General features: G+C 36.3%; 1 protein-coding gene across 1 annotated transcript in view; it reads left to right on the top strand.

The window, feature by feature from the left end:
• The window catches only part of MSH4 (mutS homolog 4), a 91,145-nt gene extending 79,754 nt beyond the window's left edge, over nucleotides 1-11,391 (top strand). The window contains exons 19-20 of the mRNA XM_020902997.2: nucleotides 5,284-5,372; nucleotides 8,672-11,391. Of these exons, the coding sequence (XP_020758656.2) occupies nucleotides 5,284-5,372; nucleotides 8,672-8,863 (281 nt within the window). The 3' untranslated portion in view covers nucleotides 8,864-11,391. The remainder of the gene's footprint in view (nucleotides 1-5,283; nucleotides 5,373-8,671) is intronic.
• Nucleotides 11,392-12,162: the final 771 nt, after the last annotated feature.

Raw genomic sequence — 12,162 nt, 5'->3', positions numbered from 1 at the left:
CATCTGTTTGCCAAGAAGTGGTGGGACCAGACACCATGATCTTCGTTTTCTGAATGTTGAATTTTAAGCCAGCTTTTTCACTCTCCTTTCTCCTTCATCAAGAGGGTCTTTAGTTCCTCTTAGCTTTCTTCCACTAGGGTGTGTCATCTGCATATCTGAGGTTTTTGCTATTTCTTCTGGCAAACTTGATTCCAGCTTGTGCTTCATCCAGCCCAGCATTTTGCATGATTTACTCTGTATATAGGTTAAATAAGCAGGGAGACAGTATACAGCCTCAATGTACTCCTTTCCCAATTTGGAACCAGTCCTTTGTTCTATGTCTGGTTCTAGCTGTTGCTTCTTGACCTACATACAGATTTCTCAGGAGGCATGTAAGGTGATCCACACAAAGACTTTACCCTTGTCAATGAAGCAGAAGTCAATGTTTCTGTGGAATTCTCTTGCTTTTTCTATGATCCAGTGGATGTTGGCAGTTTGATCTCTGGTTCCTCTGCCTTTTCTAAATCCAACTTGAACATCTGGAAGTTCTCGGTTCACATACTGTTGAAACCTATCTTGGAGAATTTTGAGCATTACTTTGCTAGCATGTGAGATGAGTGCAATTGTGTTGTAGTTTGAACATTCTTTGGCACTGCCCTTCTTTGGGATTAGAAGGAAAACTGACCTTTTCCAGTCCTGTGGCCACTGCTGAGTTTTCCAAATTTGCTGGCATATTGAGTGCAACCCTTTCACAGCATCATCTCTGAGGATTTGGAATAGCTCAGCTGGAATTCCATCACCTCCACTAGCATTGTTCGTAGTAATGCTTCCTAAGCCCACTTGGTTTCACACTCTAACATGCTTCCTCTAGGTATGTGATCACACCATTGTGGTTATCTAGGTCATTAAGATCTTTTTTGTGTAGTTTTTTATGTATTTTTGCCACCTTTTCTTAATATCTTCTGCTTCTGTTAGGTCCATACCATTTCTGTCCTTTATTGTGCCCATCTTTGCACAAAATGCTCCCTTGGTATCTCTCATTTTCTTAAAGAGATCTCTGCTGCTTTGCCATTTTGTTGTTTTCGTCTATTTATTTGCATTGATAAAGGCTTTCTTATCTCTCCTTGCTATTCTTTGGAACTCTGCATTCAGATGGGTATATCTTTCCTTTCCTCCTTTGCCTTTCACTTCTCTTCTTTTCTCAGCTATTTGTAAGACATCCTCAGACAACCATTTTGCCTTTTTATCATTTCTTTTTCTTGGGAATGGTTTTGATCACCGCCTCCTGTATAATATTCTTCAGGCACTCTGTCTATCAGATCTAATCTCTTGAATCTGTTTGTCACTTCTACTGTATAATTGTAAGGGATTTGATTTAGGTCTTACTTAAATGGCCTAGTGATTTTTCCTTACTTTCCTCAGTTTAAGTCTGAACTTTGCAATTAACAATTCATTATCTGAGCCACAATCCTCCCAATCTTGTTTTTGCTAACTATATGGAGCTTCTCCATCTTCAGCAACAAAGAATATAATCAGTCTGATTTTGGAATTGACCATCTGGTGATTTTCACATGTAGAGTTGTCTCTTGTTTTGTTGGAAGAGAGTGTTTGCTATGACCAGTGCTTTCTCTCAGCAAAACTCTGTTAGCCTTTGCCCTGCTTCATTTTGTACTCCAAGGCCAAACTTGCCTGTTACTCAGGTATCTCTTCACTTCCTACTTTTGCATCCCAGTCCCCTATTATGAAAAGGATATCTTTTTTGGGTGTTAGTTCTAGAAGGCCTTGTAGGTCTTCATAGAACTACTCAACTTCAGCTTCTTTGGCATTAGTGGTTGGGGCAAAGACTTGGATTACTGTGATATTGAATGGTTTGCCTTGGAAGTGAACAGAGATCATTCTGTCATTTTTAAGATTGCACCCTAGTACTGCATTTTGGACTCTCTTGTTGACTATGAGGGCTACTCTATTTCTTCTAAGGGATTCTTCGCCACAGTAGTAGATGTAATTGTCATCTGAATTAAATTCACCCGTTCCAGTCCATTTTAGTTCACTGATTCCTAAAATGTCTATGTTCACTCTTGCTAGTTCCTGTTTGACTACTTCCAATTTACCTGGAAACACAGACCTAACTTTCCAGATTCCTAAGCAATATTGTTCTTTACAGCATTAGACTTTACTTTCACCTCTAGACACAGCCACAACTGGGCGTTGTTTCTGTTTGGGCTCAGCCTCTTTATTCCTTCTGGAGCTATTTCTCACTCTTCTCCAGTACCATATTGGGCCCTCCTGACCTGGGGAGTTCATCTTTCAGTGTCATATATTTGCCTTTTCATACTGTTCTCAGGGTTTCAAGGCAAGAATGCTTAAATGGTTTGCCGTTCCCTTCTCCAGTGAACCACATTTTATCAGAACTCCCCACCATGACCTGTCTACTGCAGGTCTATGCAGTGGCTCTATGCAGCATGGCTCATAGTTTCATTGAGTTAGACAAGTCTGTGATCCATGTGACCAGTTTGGTTAGTTTCCTGTGATTATGGTTTTTATTCTGTCTGCCCTCTGATGGATGAGGATAAGAGGTTTGTGGAAACTTCCTGATGGGAGGGACTCCCTGTGTGGAAAACTGGGTCTTGCTCTAATGGGTGGCACCATCCTCAGTACATCTTTAATCCAATTTTCTGCTGATATGGTGTGGTTGTGGTCCCTCCCATAGTTTGGCCTCACGCCAAACTATTGCAGGAGTAATGGCGGTAATGGTGACCTCCTTCTAAGGACTTATCCCAGTACAATGCAGCTCCCAGGACTGTTGTGGTCAGTGCCCCTGACCTTGTGGCAGGCCACAGTTGACCCATACCTCCATCAGAGACTGGACACTCACAGCCAAGTCTGGTTCAGCCTCTTGCAGGGTCACTGCTCCTGTTCCTGGGTCCTGGTGCACACAAGGTTTTGTTGTGCCCTCGAAGAGTCTGTTTCCCCAGTCCTTTGGAAGTTTTGTTATCAAATCCCTCTGGCTTTCAAAGTCAAATTCCGGTTCTTGGGCCATTTGTCAGGTTCCCAGTTTAGGAAATCTGTTGTGGGCCCTAGAACTGTGCAACAGTGCGAGAACTTCTTTGGTATAATCTAAATCTAAGATAGTGGCAGAGTATATCATGAGAAACACTGGGCTGGATGAAGCACAAGCTGGATTCAAGATTGCCGGGAAAAATATCAATAACCTCAGATATTCAGATGACACCACGCTTATGGCAGAAAGTGAAGAACTAAAGAGCATCTTGATAAAAGTGAAAGAGGAGAGTGAAAATGTTGGCTTAAAGCTCAACATTCAGAAAGCTAAGATCATGGCATCCGGTCCCATCACTTCATGGCAAATAGATGGGGAAACAGTAGAAACAGTGGCTGACTTTATTTTTTTGGGCTCCAAAATCACTGCAATGGTGGTTGCAGCCATGAAATTAAAAGATGCTTACTCCTTGGAAAGTTATGGTCAACCTAGATGGCATATTAAAAAGCAGAGACATTACTTTTCAACAAAGATCCATCTAGTCAAGGCTATGGTTTTTCCAGTGGTCATGTATGGATGTGAGAGTTGGACTATAAAGAAAGCTGAGCACCAGAGAATTGATGCTTTTGAACTGTGTTGTTGGAGAAGACACTTGAGAGTCCCTTGGATTGCAGGGAGATCAAACCAGTCCATCCTAAAGAAAATCAGTCCTGGGTGTTCATTGGAAGGACTGATGTTGAAGTTGAAACTCCAGTACTTTGGCCACCTGATCGAAGAGCTGACTTATTTGAAAAGACCCTGATGCTGGGAAAGATTGAGAGCAGGAGGAGAAGGGGATGACAGAGGATGAGATGGTTGGATGGCATTACCGTCTCAGTGGACATGCATTTGGGTAGGCTCCAGGAGTTGGTGATGGACAGGGACGCCTGGTGTGCTGCAGTTCATGGGGTCACAAAGAGTTGGACATGACTGAACAACTGAACTGTACTGAACTGAAGATAGTGGAGTGGAAAGAACTGCACTCATCTTTTCCTGTGAGAACACCAAAATTGCAACTAGTTGCTGAACAACCATCTATAGGAGAATGTTGGATCCCACCAAAAAAACATATCCTGTATCCAAGGGCAAAGTAGAAGCCCAAACAAGACAGCAGGAGGGATGCAATCATGTTTTAAAATCAAATCTCAGACTCGCCAGAGAGACTTGGAGGGAGTAAACAAACCTTGTATGTACCAGAACCCAGAAAAAGGAGCAGCGACTTCCACAAGAAACTGAGTCAGACCTGCTTTTTGAGTGTTTGAGTGTCTGCTGCGGAAGAATGGGATAGCAGTGACCTGCCCCAGGTACAAGGGCTCTGGCTACAGCAGACCTGGGAGGCATAGTGTATGGCATAAGTCCTCTTGGAGAAAGTTGCCATTAGCCCCACTATAGAGTCGCCATGCAGACGACCCACAAACTGGACTTTTACAGATAAATTTCCCAAAATTATTTTAGCTACGACTGTTCTTTGTGAGAGTGAAAAAAGCATCTTTGCTTTGCTATTTGAAATGGGAAAATCAAATGTATAACTTAATTTGTATCAGATGTTTAATCTTTATAAGCCTCAGCTTCATCTATTAAATGGTGATATATGTGGATTTGTAAGGATTAAATGAATTATCAAATATGAACTGGTTACCACAGTGCCTAGCAGTTAGTAACTTCTAAATAAATGTTGATGTTGCTTCTATTGCTTCTAAAGCAATAAATAAACTATTAGCATATAATAGAAAATCTATGAGACACTGATACAATAAAAATCTAAGAGCATGAGAATATTACTGGTATTTGAATTTCCATGGAGTAGTCACCTACCGTTATGACTTCTGAGAAATTCCTCTTTCATTGATCTACTAAATATATGAATACTCAGCTGTAAGCTTATCTGTGACTATACTTTCTTCTATCCTGCAAAACCCATTATGTCCTTTGAGTTATAAACCAACTGAATTTGTAGTTGGAATTTCAATGTTACTACTATTATCTGATTTTCTAATTACCTTTTTCCTTTCCCTTTCATGTTTTCTGTCTCAGAGGTATCTTGAGAGGTAATTGATATTCTAATTTGTCTTACATGTCTTAGCAAGTAATTAAATCTAATAATTGGTAAATTATCACTCAGAACTTGGAAACTTAATTTTAAGAGGTAGTTCATAAATGCCTAAGAAAGGATGTTTAAATCTGTGAAGAAAAGATTAATACTGATTAAAACAGACATAGCAAAACTACAAGTAATAATATTGAAGTCCCATTGTTTATAATTTTAGGATTAAAAGCTGCAGAGGTGTCATCACTCCCACCATCAATTGTCTTGGATGCCAAAGACATCACAACTCAAATTACCAGGCAGATTTTGGTAAGGAAATTTTAGCAATAAGAATTATTTTTCAAATTAAGAAAATACTTTTAGTGTACATGTTTATTATGATCTTGGATCTAAAGATATAATAAGGAATAATTAAAACATTTAAAACAAAAACCTATTTCCTAAATAAAGGAAATCCTTTTTACTTCTCAAAACTTTTTTGGTTTGATGTATTATAACTGTCCCTAGAAAATCTACTAATAAGATAGGAGACAAAAGTTAACAGTTCAGTTCCTCTAGTCCTTATTGCTACACTGACTTTATGATAAGAAAAGAAATCTCTTTAAATAAGCATTAAAAATAAAAATCATGGTACTTCTCTGGTGGTCCAATGGTTAAGGCTCCACAGTCCCAATGTGGGGGCCTAGGCTTGATCCCTAGTCAGGAAACTAGATCCCAACATGCCGCACTAAAGATTCTACATGCTGCAATTAAGATTTGGCACAGCCAAAAAAAAAAAAAAAAAACAAAGAAAGAAATACCATGCACAACATTTCATATCTTTTAAAATAGTTTTCAAAGCTCTTGTATTCACTATCATATAGAAGCCTCATAATTCTTTATGAAGTAGTTAGGTTTAATTAAAGATAAATAATAAAGTTATCATTTTTACTTACATTTTTACAGCTGAGGTTCACAGAGACTAAGTGATTTGCTAGGAAGCAGTAGATCCAACACTGAATTTAATCTGGTAACTGAAAATTTGGAAATCTTTTTTTTTTTTGCATTGGGTTGCTTTATATTGTTTTAAGAATCCATCATATTCAGTAAACTAAATTAGGTGCAGTATAAATTTTCTTCACTATTAACCTTTCTTTTATCATTTACTCATTCTTAACCTGCCTTCAGTTTTTTTTTTTTTTTTTACATCCATCAGTCTTTAGACCTCAACTGCTTTTATGACTTTACTTGCCTAGTTATTCCATTGAAATTTTTCACCAGTGATTTTGGCAGTGGTCCAGTTCTGAAGAGCCTCTTATTACCTAGTTCTTCAGAATTCCTCTTGCCAAATTCCAATTATGGGCAACCTCTCCAGTAGTCTTCCAGTTTTTAGATTTCCTGATGCTGCTCAAAATATACTCAAGACAGGCTAGTTTTATCCACTGCAAATTAATATAACCTCCCTTTAGCTGAATATTTTACTGAGTAATTCTCATATTTGTACCTCTTTGGTGATTACTTCTTTCCCTTCTTCACTGGTGCTTTCTATTATTCCATCTACCAAATAGAAGTATTTCTAAGATTTTACCATTTCTTTGTTTAGAATTCTATACTCTTGGTGATTCTCATCCTTTCCTCAGCTTCCACTTTCATTTCTTTTTGACTCAATCTGTATATTTTTCTCCATATTTCTTCTTAAAACCTTAACTTATATTTTCTCTTCAATAGGTCCAAAATTAAATTTCTCATCTTTTGAAAATCCTTTTCTTCTCTTCACTTTCATATCTCCCATGGATGCTTAAGAGTCTATGAATTCTTCTTCTTAATTACATCTCATTAGTACTATGCAGTAGGTTCCCCCCGTTTTCTACATTTCTGCCACATTGAGTTACTTGTCATTTCATCATTTTGACCTGATTGTGTACCACATTTTCTAATGTGTTTGCTCTCTCTGTTTCCTCCATCTGGAATATCTTTCCTTCTAGGCTCTTCTACCCATCAAGATTAATTTTATTTATTTATTTATTTTTTCATTTATTTTTATTAGCTGGAGGCTAATTACTTTATAATATTGTAGTGGTTTTTGTCATACACTGACATGAATCAGCCATGGATTTACATGTATTCCCCATCCCGATCCCCCCTCCCACCTCCCTCTCCACCCAATCCCTCTGGGTCTTCCCAGTGCACCAGGCCCGAGCACTTGTCTCATGCACCCAACCTGGGCTGGTGATCTGTTTCACCCTAGATAATATACATGTTTCAATGCTGTTCTCTCGAAGATTCATTTTAAATAGGGCTTCCCTGGTGGCCCAGACAGTAAAGAATCTGCCTGCAATGTAGGTTGGAAATAGCCCCTAGAGAAGGGAATGGCTACCCATACTCCATCCTACTGAAGCCTTTCTTGACCCAAACTGGAAGTGAATTTTCTTTCCTCTGAATATTTTTGTATCTCCCTTATGGAACTTTTCAAGATTAATCAATTGCTTGTAAATGTGTATGTTTCAGTGTAAGATTGAGGTTTTTGAGTTCCATTGTCATTTCAGGATGACATTTTTGTATCCCCTGTAGTCGTAAATACAATTTATGGGGTCTGGAATATAGATAATAATAGCTATAATTATTGTTTAAATGATAAATGGATAGTTGATCAATCAGTATATCAGATAGATGGATGGATCAATGTTCTATCTCATGGAGTTGTATGCAGTTTTTCTATAGTGACAGTAAGAGAGAGAATTCCTGGCTATTGAGGAGTTCCTGGCTACCTAAAATTCCTGGCTATTTAGAAGGAGTTGAAAGGATTGTATTTCCCTTAGAGAACAGAAACTAAGTCTTTACATAAAAAGTTAAGATTGAAAAAATGCTGATTCCTCTATCTAGCTCAGGCAAAAAAGTGAATGAAGAATTTTCTAGTTGTACTCCTAACCCTGAAGGGAGGTATTCAAGGACTGAATATCCAAAGGTCTTCCAAAGTATTAGAAGAGTCCCATTTTAAGCATTATTTCTTGGGTATCCTTAAGTATAATTTGTTAAGAATTAAGGGATAATTTTAACTAGCTATGTATATTGCTTATTTTAAAAATGTAATTCACCCCTGAAGCAGTATTTTCTTTTAGACTCTAGCAATTTCTATATATGAACTCTCTTGAGCGACAGTTTACTGATGACCCATTCTGTCCACCAGTTTATCTGCTGGGGAATTAAAGTAGGAGATAGCAGAGTAGTACTCTGAGTGACATTTAAAATTATGAACACTACGTAGTAATGAGCAGAGTGTTACTTTCCCATAACTTTTCAATGATAAAGTGTTTGCAAGACATAATTCTGGTGGATTTTCTATTACTTTCTGGTGTTGTATTGAGAAACTTGAACCATTTAGCAGATTTTTTTTCTTTGAAAAATGGTTTTCAAGGAATAAGGATCTGTCATAACGTAGTAAATACTCATGAGAAATTTTATTCTCCAAAATAATATTTATTTTTTCTGGTATATTATTTGCTAGTTGGATGGGACTGACTTATCCAAAAAAATTGGTTAACCATTGAATTCTTATTATGAAAGGAGATAGAATATTCCCAAAATAAGAATCATATTTTAATTTTTATCTATATTTTTTTTGATAACAGCAAAACCAAAGGAGTACCCCTGAGATGGAAAGACAGAGAGCTGTGTACCATCTAGCTACTAGACTTGTTCAAACTGCTCGAAATTCTCAATTGGATCCAGACAGTTTACGAACATATTTAAGTAATCTCAAAAAGAAGTATGAAGCAGATTTTCCCAGGGCTGAACAAGATTCAGGAAAGACTGAAGAATAGTAACAATTCATGTCTTACACTAATGAAATAATGTCTTAATATGAGGAAACTAGAATTCATTTTTCCTGTGAGCAAAAGAAAATATTTGCTAAATTTTATATTTTAATTGAAAATTACATTATATTAACATCAGAATTATCATCTATATATTCTGTATAAGAAAATGTTTTTTATATAACTTAAAGAAATGAGAACTATTTAAAGAACTGATTTTTATGTTAGAAAAAATCCAATGTGACACTTTTCTCTTTTATGAAATTCATGTTATAAGTTATGGTTTCACATGTTATCATATATAGTTTAGCTAAAAGAAATCTTTCTTTGTGGGCCTGGAAACTTATGTGAGGTTTTCTTTTACACTCTTATTTGGAACCAATATTTCTTTTATATTCTTATTATGACTCAATAATTTCTTAATTAATGCCATCAAATTCCAACACTGGATACATCTGAAGTTTGTTAGAATAGCATTGAGAGTTTTAAAGTATTCATTTTGGCATTCAGTATAGTTCTAAAGGTTGGAATTCGGCAAATAGATATTTCATAATGCAGAGAGTGTTTCTGGAAGGAGTAGTTACCTAATAGCCAGGTGTTCCATTTTCTACTCACCAACCCCTTCCCTTTTCAAAATTTTCAGTTTTGACCATCTTTTTTAGGTGAATAACCAAGGGAGCAGAAAGATCATATTGATATGTTTGCCTTAATTGTTGATTCACAAGGAAACATTATGTAGAATTATTTTTGCACAGGCATGTGGCTCACACTACCTTTTAGAGTTTACCCTAAGTTTATTCTATACATGGACAAAAGAAAATGGAAGACTGTCAGTTGTTCAATAACTGCAAAGAGCTTCTCAAACACCTTATTTCTGCAGTTCCATCTCAATAAAAGACTTAGTCACATAATCTCAACCCAAAGGCCTAACATGGGGAAATTGTTAAATAATTTTAAAGTATTTTTGTTAATGTATGCATATTTTATTTTACAAAATGTAATAGTTTTGACTTTATAAACTCTTGGTATTCTAATTACATATTAGTAGCCAGGTATACTGAAAAGTTATAATCTGAATGATACGCATTCTTTTTTTTTAAAAAAAAATTACTGTAAGTTAGTGTTAGTACTTACATTAGATATATGTTAAATGTCTTTTTAGACTACTTATATTTCCTATTATCATGTTTTATAAATAGAGCTCCACAGTATTTGAATTTGACTATTAGCCACATTTTAATTCACAGCCTTTGAGATGAATTGTATTTTGTGTGGTCATTCCTAAAAGCAGGTAGATAATTTAGACTTGTAGCAAGTTTCTAGCAGGCATTGAGGAGCTAAAGGGCATCATACACTGTTTAGGAGGGCAGGGAAGAAAAGGAGGAAGCAATAAAAGTCAGAAGGGGAGCAGGGCTGTGGAAGAAAAGCAGGCAGCAGAGACAAGTGCAAACTACTAAATATGCTAGATATCATTTCCTCAGATGTATTGGCTTCCCTTTACATTTAATGCCAAATTAAATTCCACCAGACTTTTAAGAAATTGTTCACCATTTAGAGCTTTTGATGCAAAAACTGTAGCCAACTGATTAATCCGTTTTATTTTAGATTTGAAGTACTGAAATAAAAATGGGTTTATATCTTCTTAAAATTAAATTGCTTTTTCTTCAGTCATTTTGTGTGTAGCAGAAGCACATGAAAAAGCAAGTCAGATGAAGATAGAATTATTAAGTCATGGTACTATAGGACAGAGGTGAAAGGTAGGGAGGCGATCCATTCTTTAATTTTCAGGTCTATTTGCTCTCCTCTTTAGTACCTCTTCGCCTTTGTCTTTCTCTAAAATTATAGATTATCTCATAATCCAGTCTTTTAAGATAAATATTCGTAATGTTGTAGCAAACTCCTTGATAATCCACCTCAAAGCCATTCTTTTAGTCTGCTCCACCTTTCTCCTCACATAAATTAATCTTTCTCAAGTCTAGGGCTAAGGTACATGGGAGTAGAGAAAAAAAGGCAGCTAACCCTCATGCCTGGGAAGTAATATGTATATTTGTTTATTTTTTAATTTACATACAATAAAATTAAATTTTCATTTTAGTCTATTATTTTATGAATTTTGGCACATTTATGGATTTGTGGAACCACTACCACAATCAAGATACAGAACAGTTCAGTTACTACCAGATGATTTCCTCAGTACTAGCCCTTTGTGGCCAAATTCTTCCCTGACCTCTGTCTTCAGTGGGAATGGCTAAGAATTTCTTCCCTATAATTTTGTTTTTACCAATCAGGTAGCATGTGACCTTTGGAGACTGGCTTCTTTTAGTGAGCATCATGTACTTTAGAATGTATCCATTGCTAGCTAGTATTCCATTGTTTGTATTGACTATGTACCATGGTTTATTCACTCACTCACTGAAGGACATTTAGGCATTTTGTTTTTGACAATTATGAATGAAGCTGTTATGAACATTTGGATACAGATTTTTGTGTGAATGTTAAGTTTTAATTTATTAAAATTTACTTAATTTAGTTGACTGGCTCTGTCATATTGTAAGTATATATTTAACTTCATGAGAAGCTGCTAAACTTTTTCCGAGAGGGTTTATACCATTTTGCATTCTTATCAGCCATGTATGAGAGGTTCAGTTGTCCTACATGTTCTTTAGCACTTGTCAGTTTTTTAAAAAACATTAGCCATTCTAATAGATGTGAAATGAGTAATGCATAGGATATTTTAAAGTTATTCTGATCATTCTTTCACAAGCAGTGCTTTTTAATACTTTTTCCAAAATTATTTTTTAGCTGCTTTTTTTTTTAACCTCTCTTAGTAGCACATTAAATGTTTCCCTTCAAGCGAAAGTTTCAGAGTAAGTCTTACTGTAAAAAGAAAAAAACTACTGAAAAATATAATTCAATAATATTTACTATGGAACAGACAACATGTTGTGTGCTAGGTGCACAAAAGATGTCTGACCGTGAGGTAGACTTCAGGTGCAGTCAAGAGAAGAAAAGCACACATGGAAGGGTTGGAACACCGTGTGGTAAGTACAACAGTATAGGAAAATAAGAAGGGTAATAGCACCAAAAAATGTTTGCAATTCTTTGTGGCTCAAGGGGATTTAAGGGTAGTAAAATATGTCAAGTGCTCAGGAACAGAGAGCATTTTAGTTAAGGATCACCAAGTGTAAAAGCAAAAAGATGTGACCCCAGAAGCAGTTTGGTTTATCTGGGGATAGAGTGCATATGAGAGTGGCAAAAGGTTGAAGAAGGTGCTTTATATAGTTTCTCCTTTAGATGACAAAAGA

Source organism: Odocoileus virginianus, chromosome 5, assembly GCF_023699985.2.
Source record: "Odocoileus virginianus isolate 20LAN1187 ecotype Illinois chromosome 5, Ovbor_1.2, whole genome shotgun sequence".
In the NCBI taxonomy this organism is placed as follows: Eukaryota; Metazoa; Chordata; class Mammalia; order Artiodactyla; family Cervidae; genus Odocoileus; species Odocoileus virginianus.
Note: the sequence above shows the minus strand (reverse complement) of the source record. Positions and strands in the feature narration are given on the sequence as shown.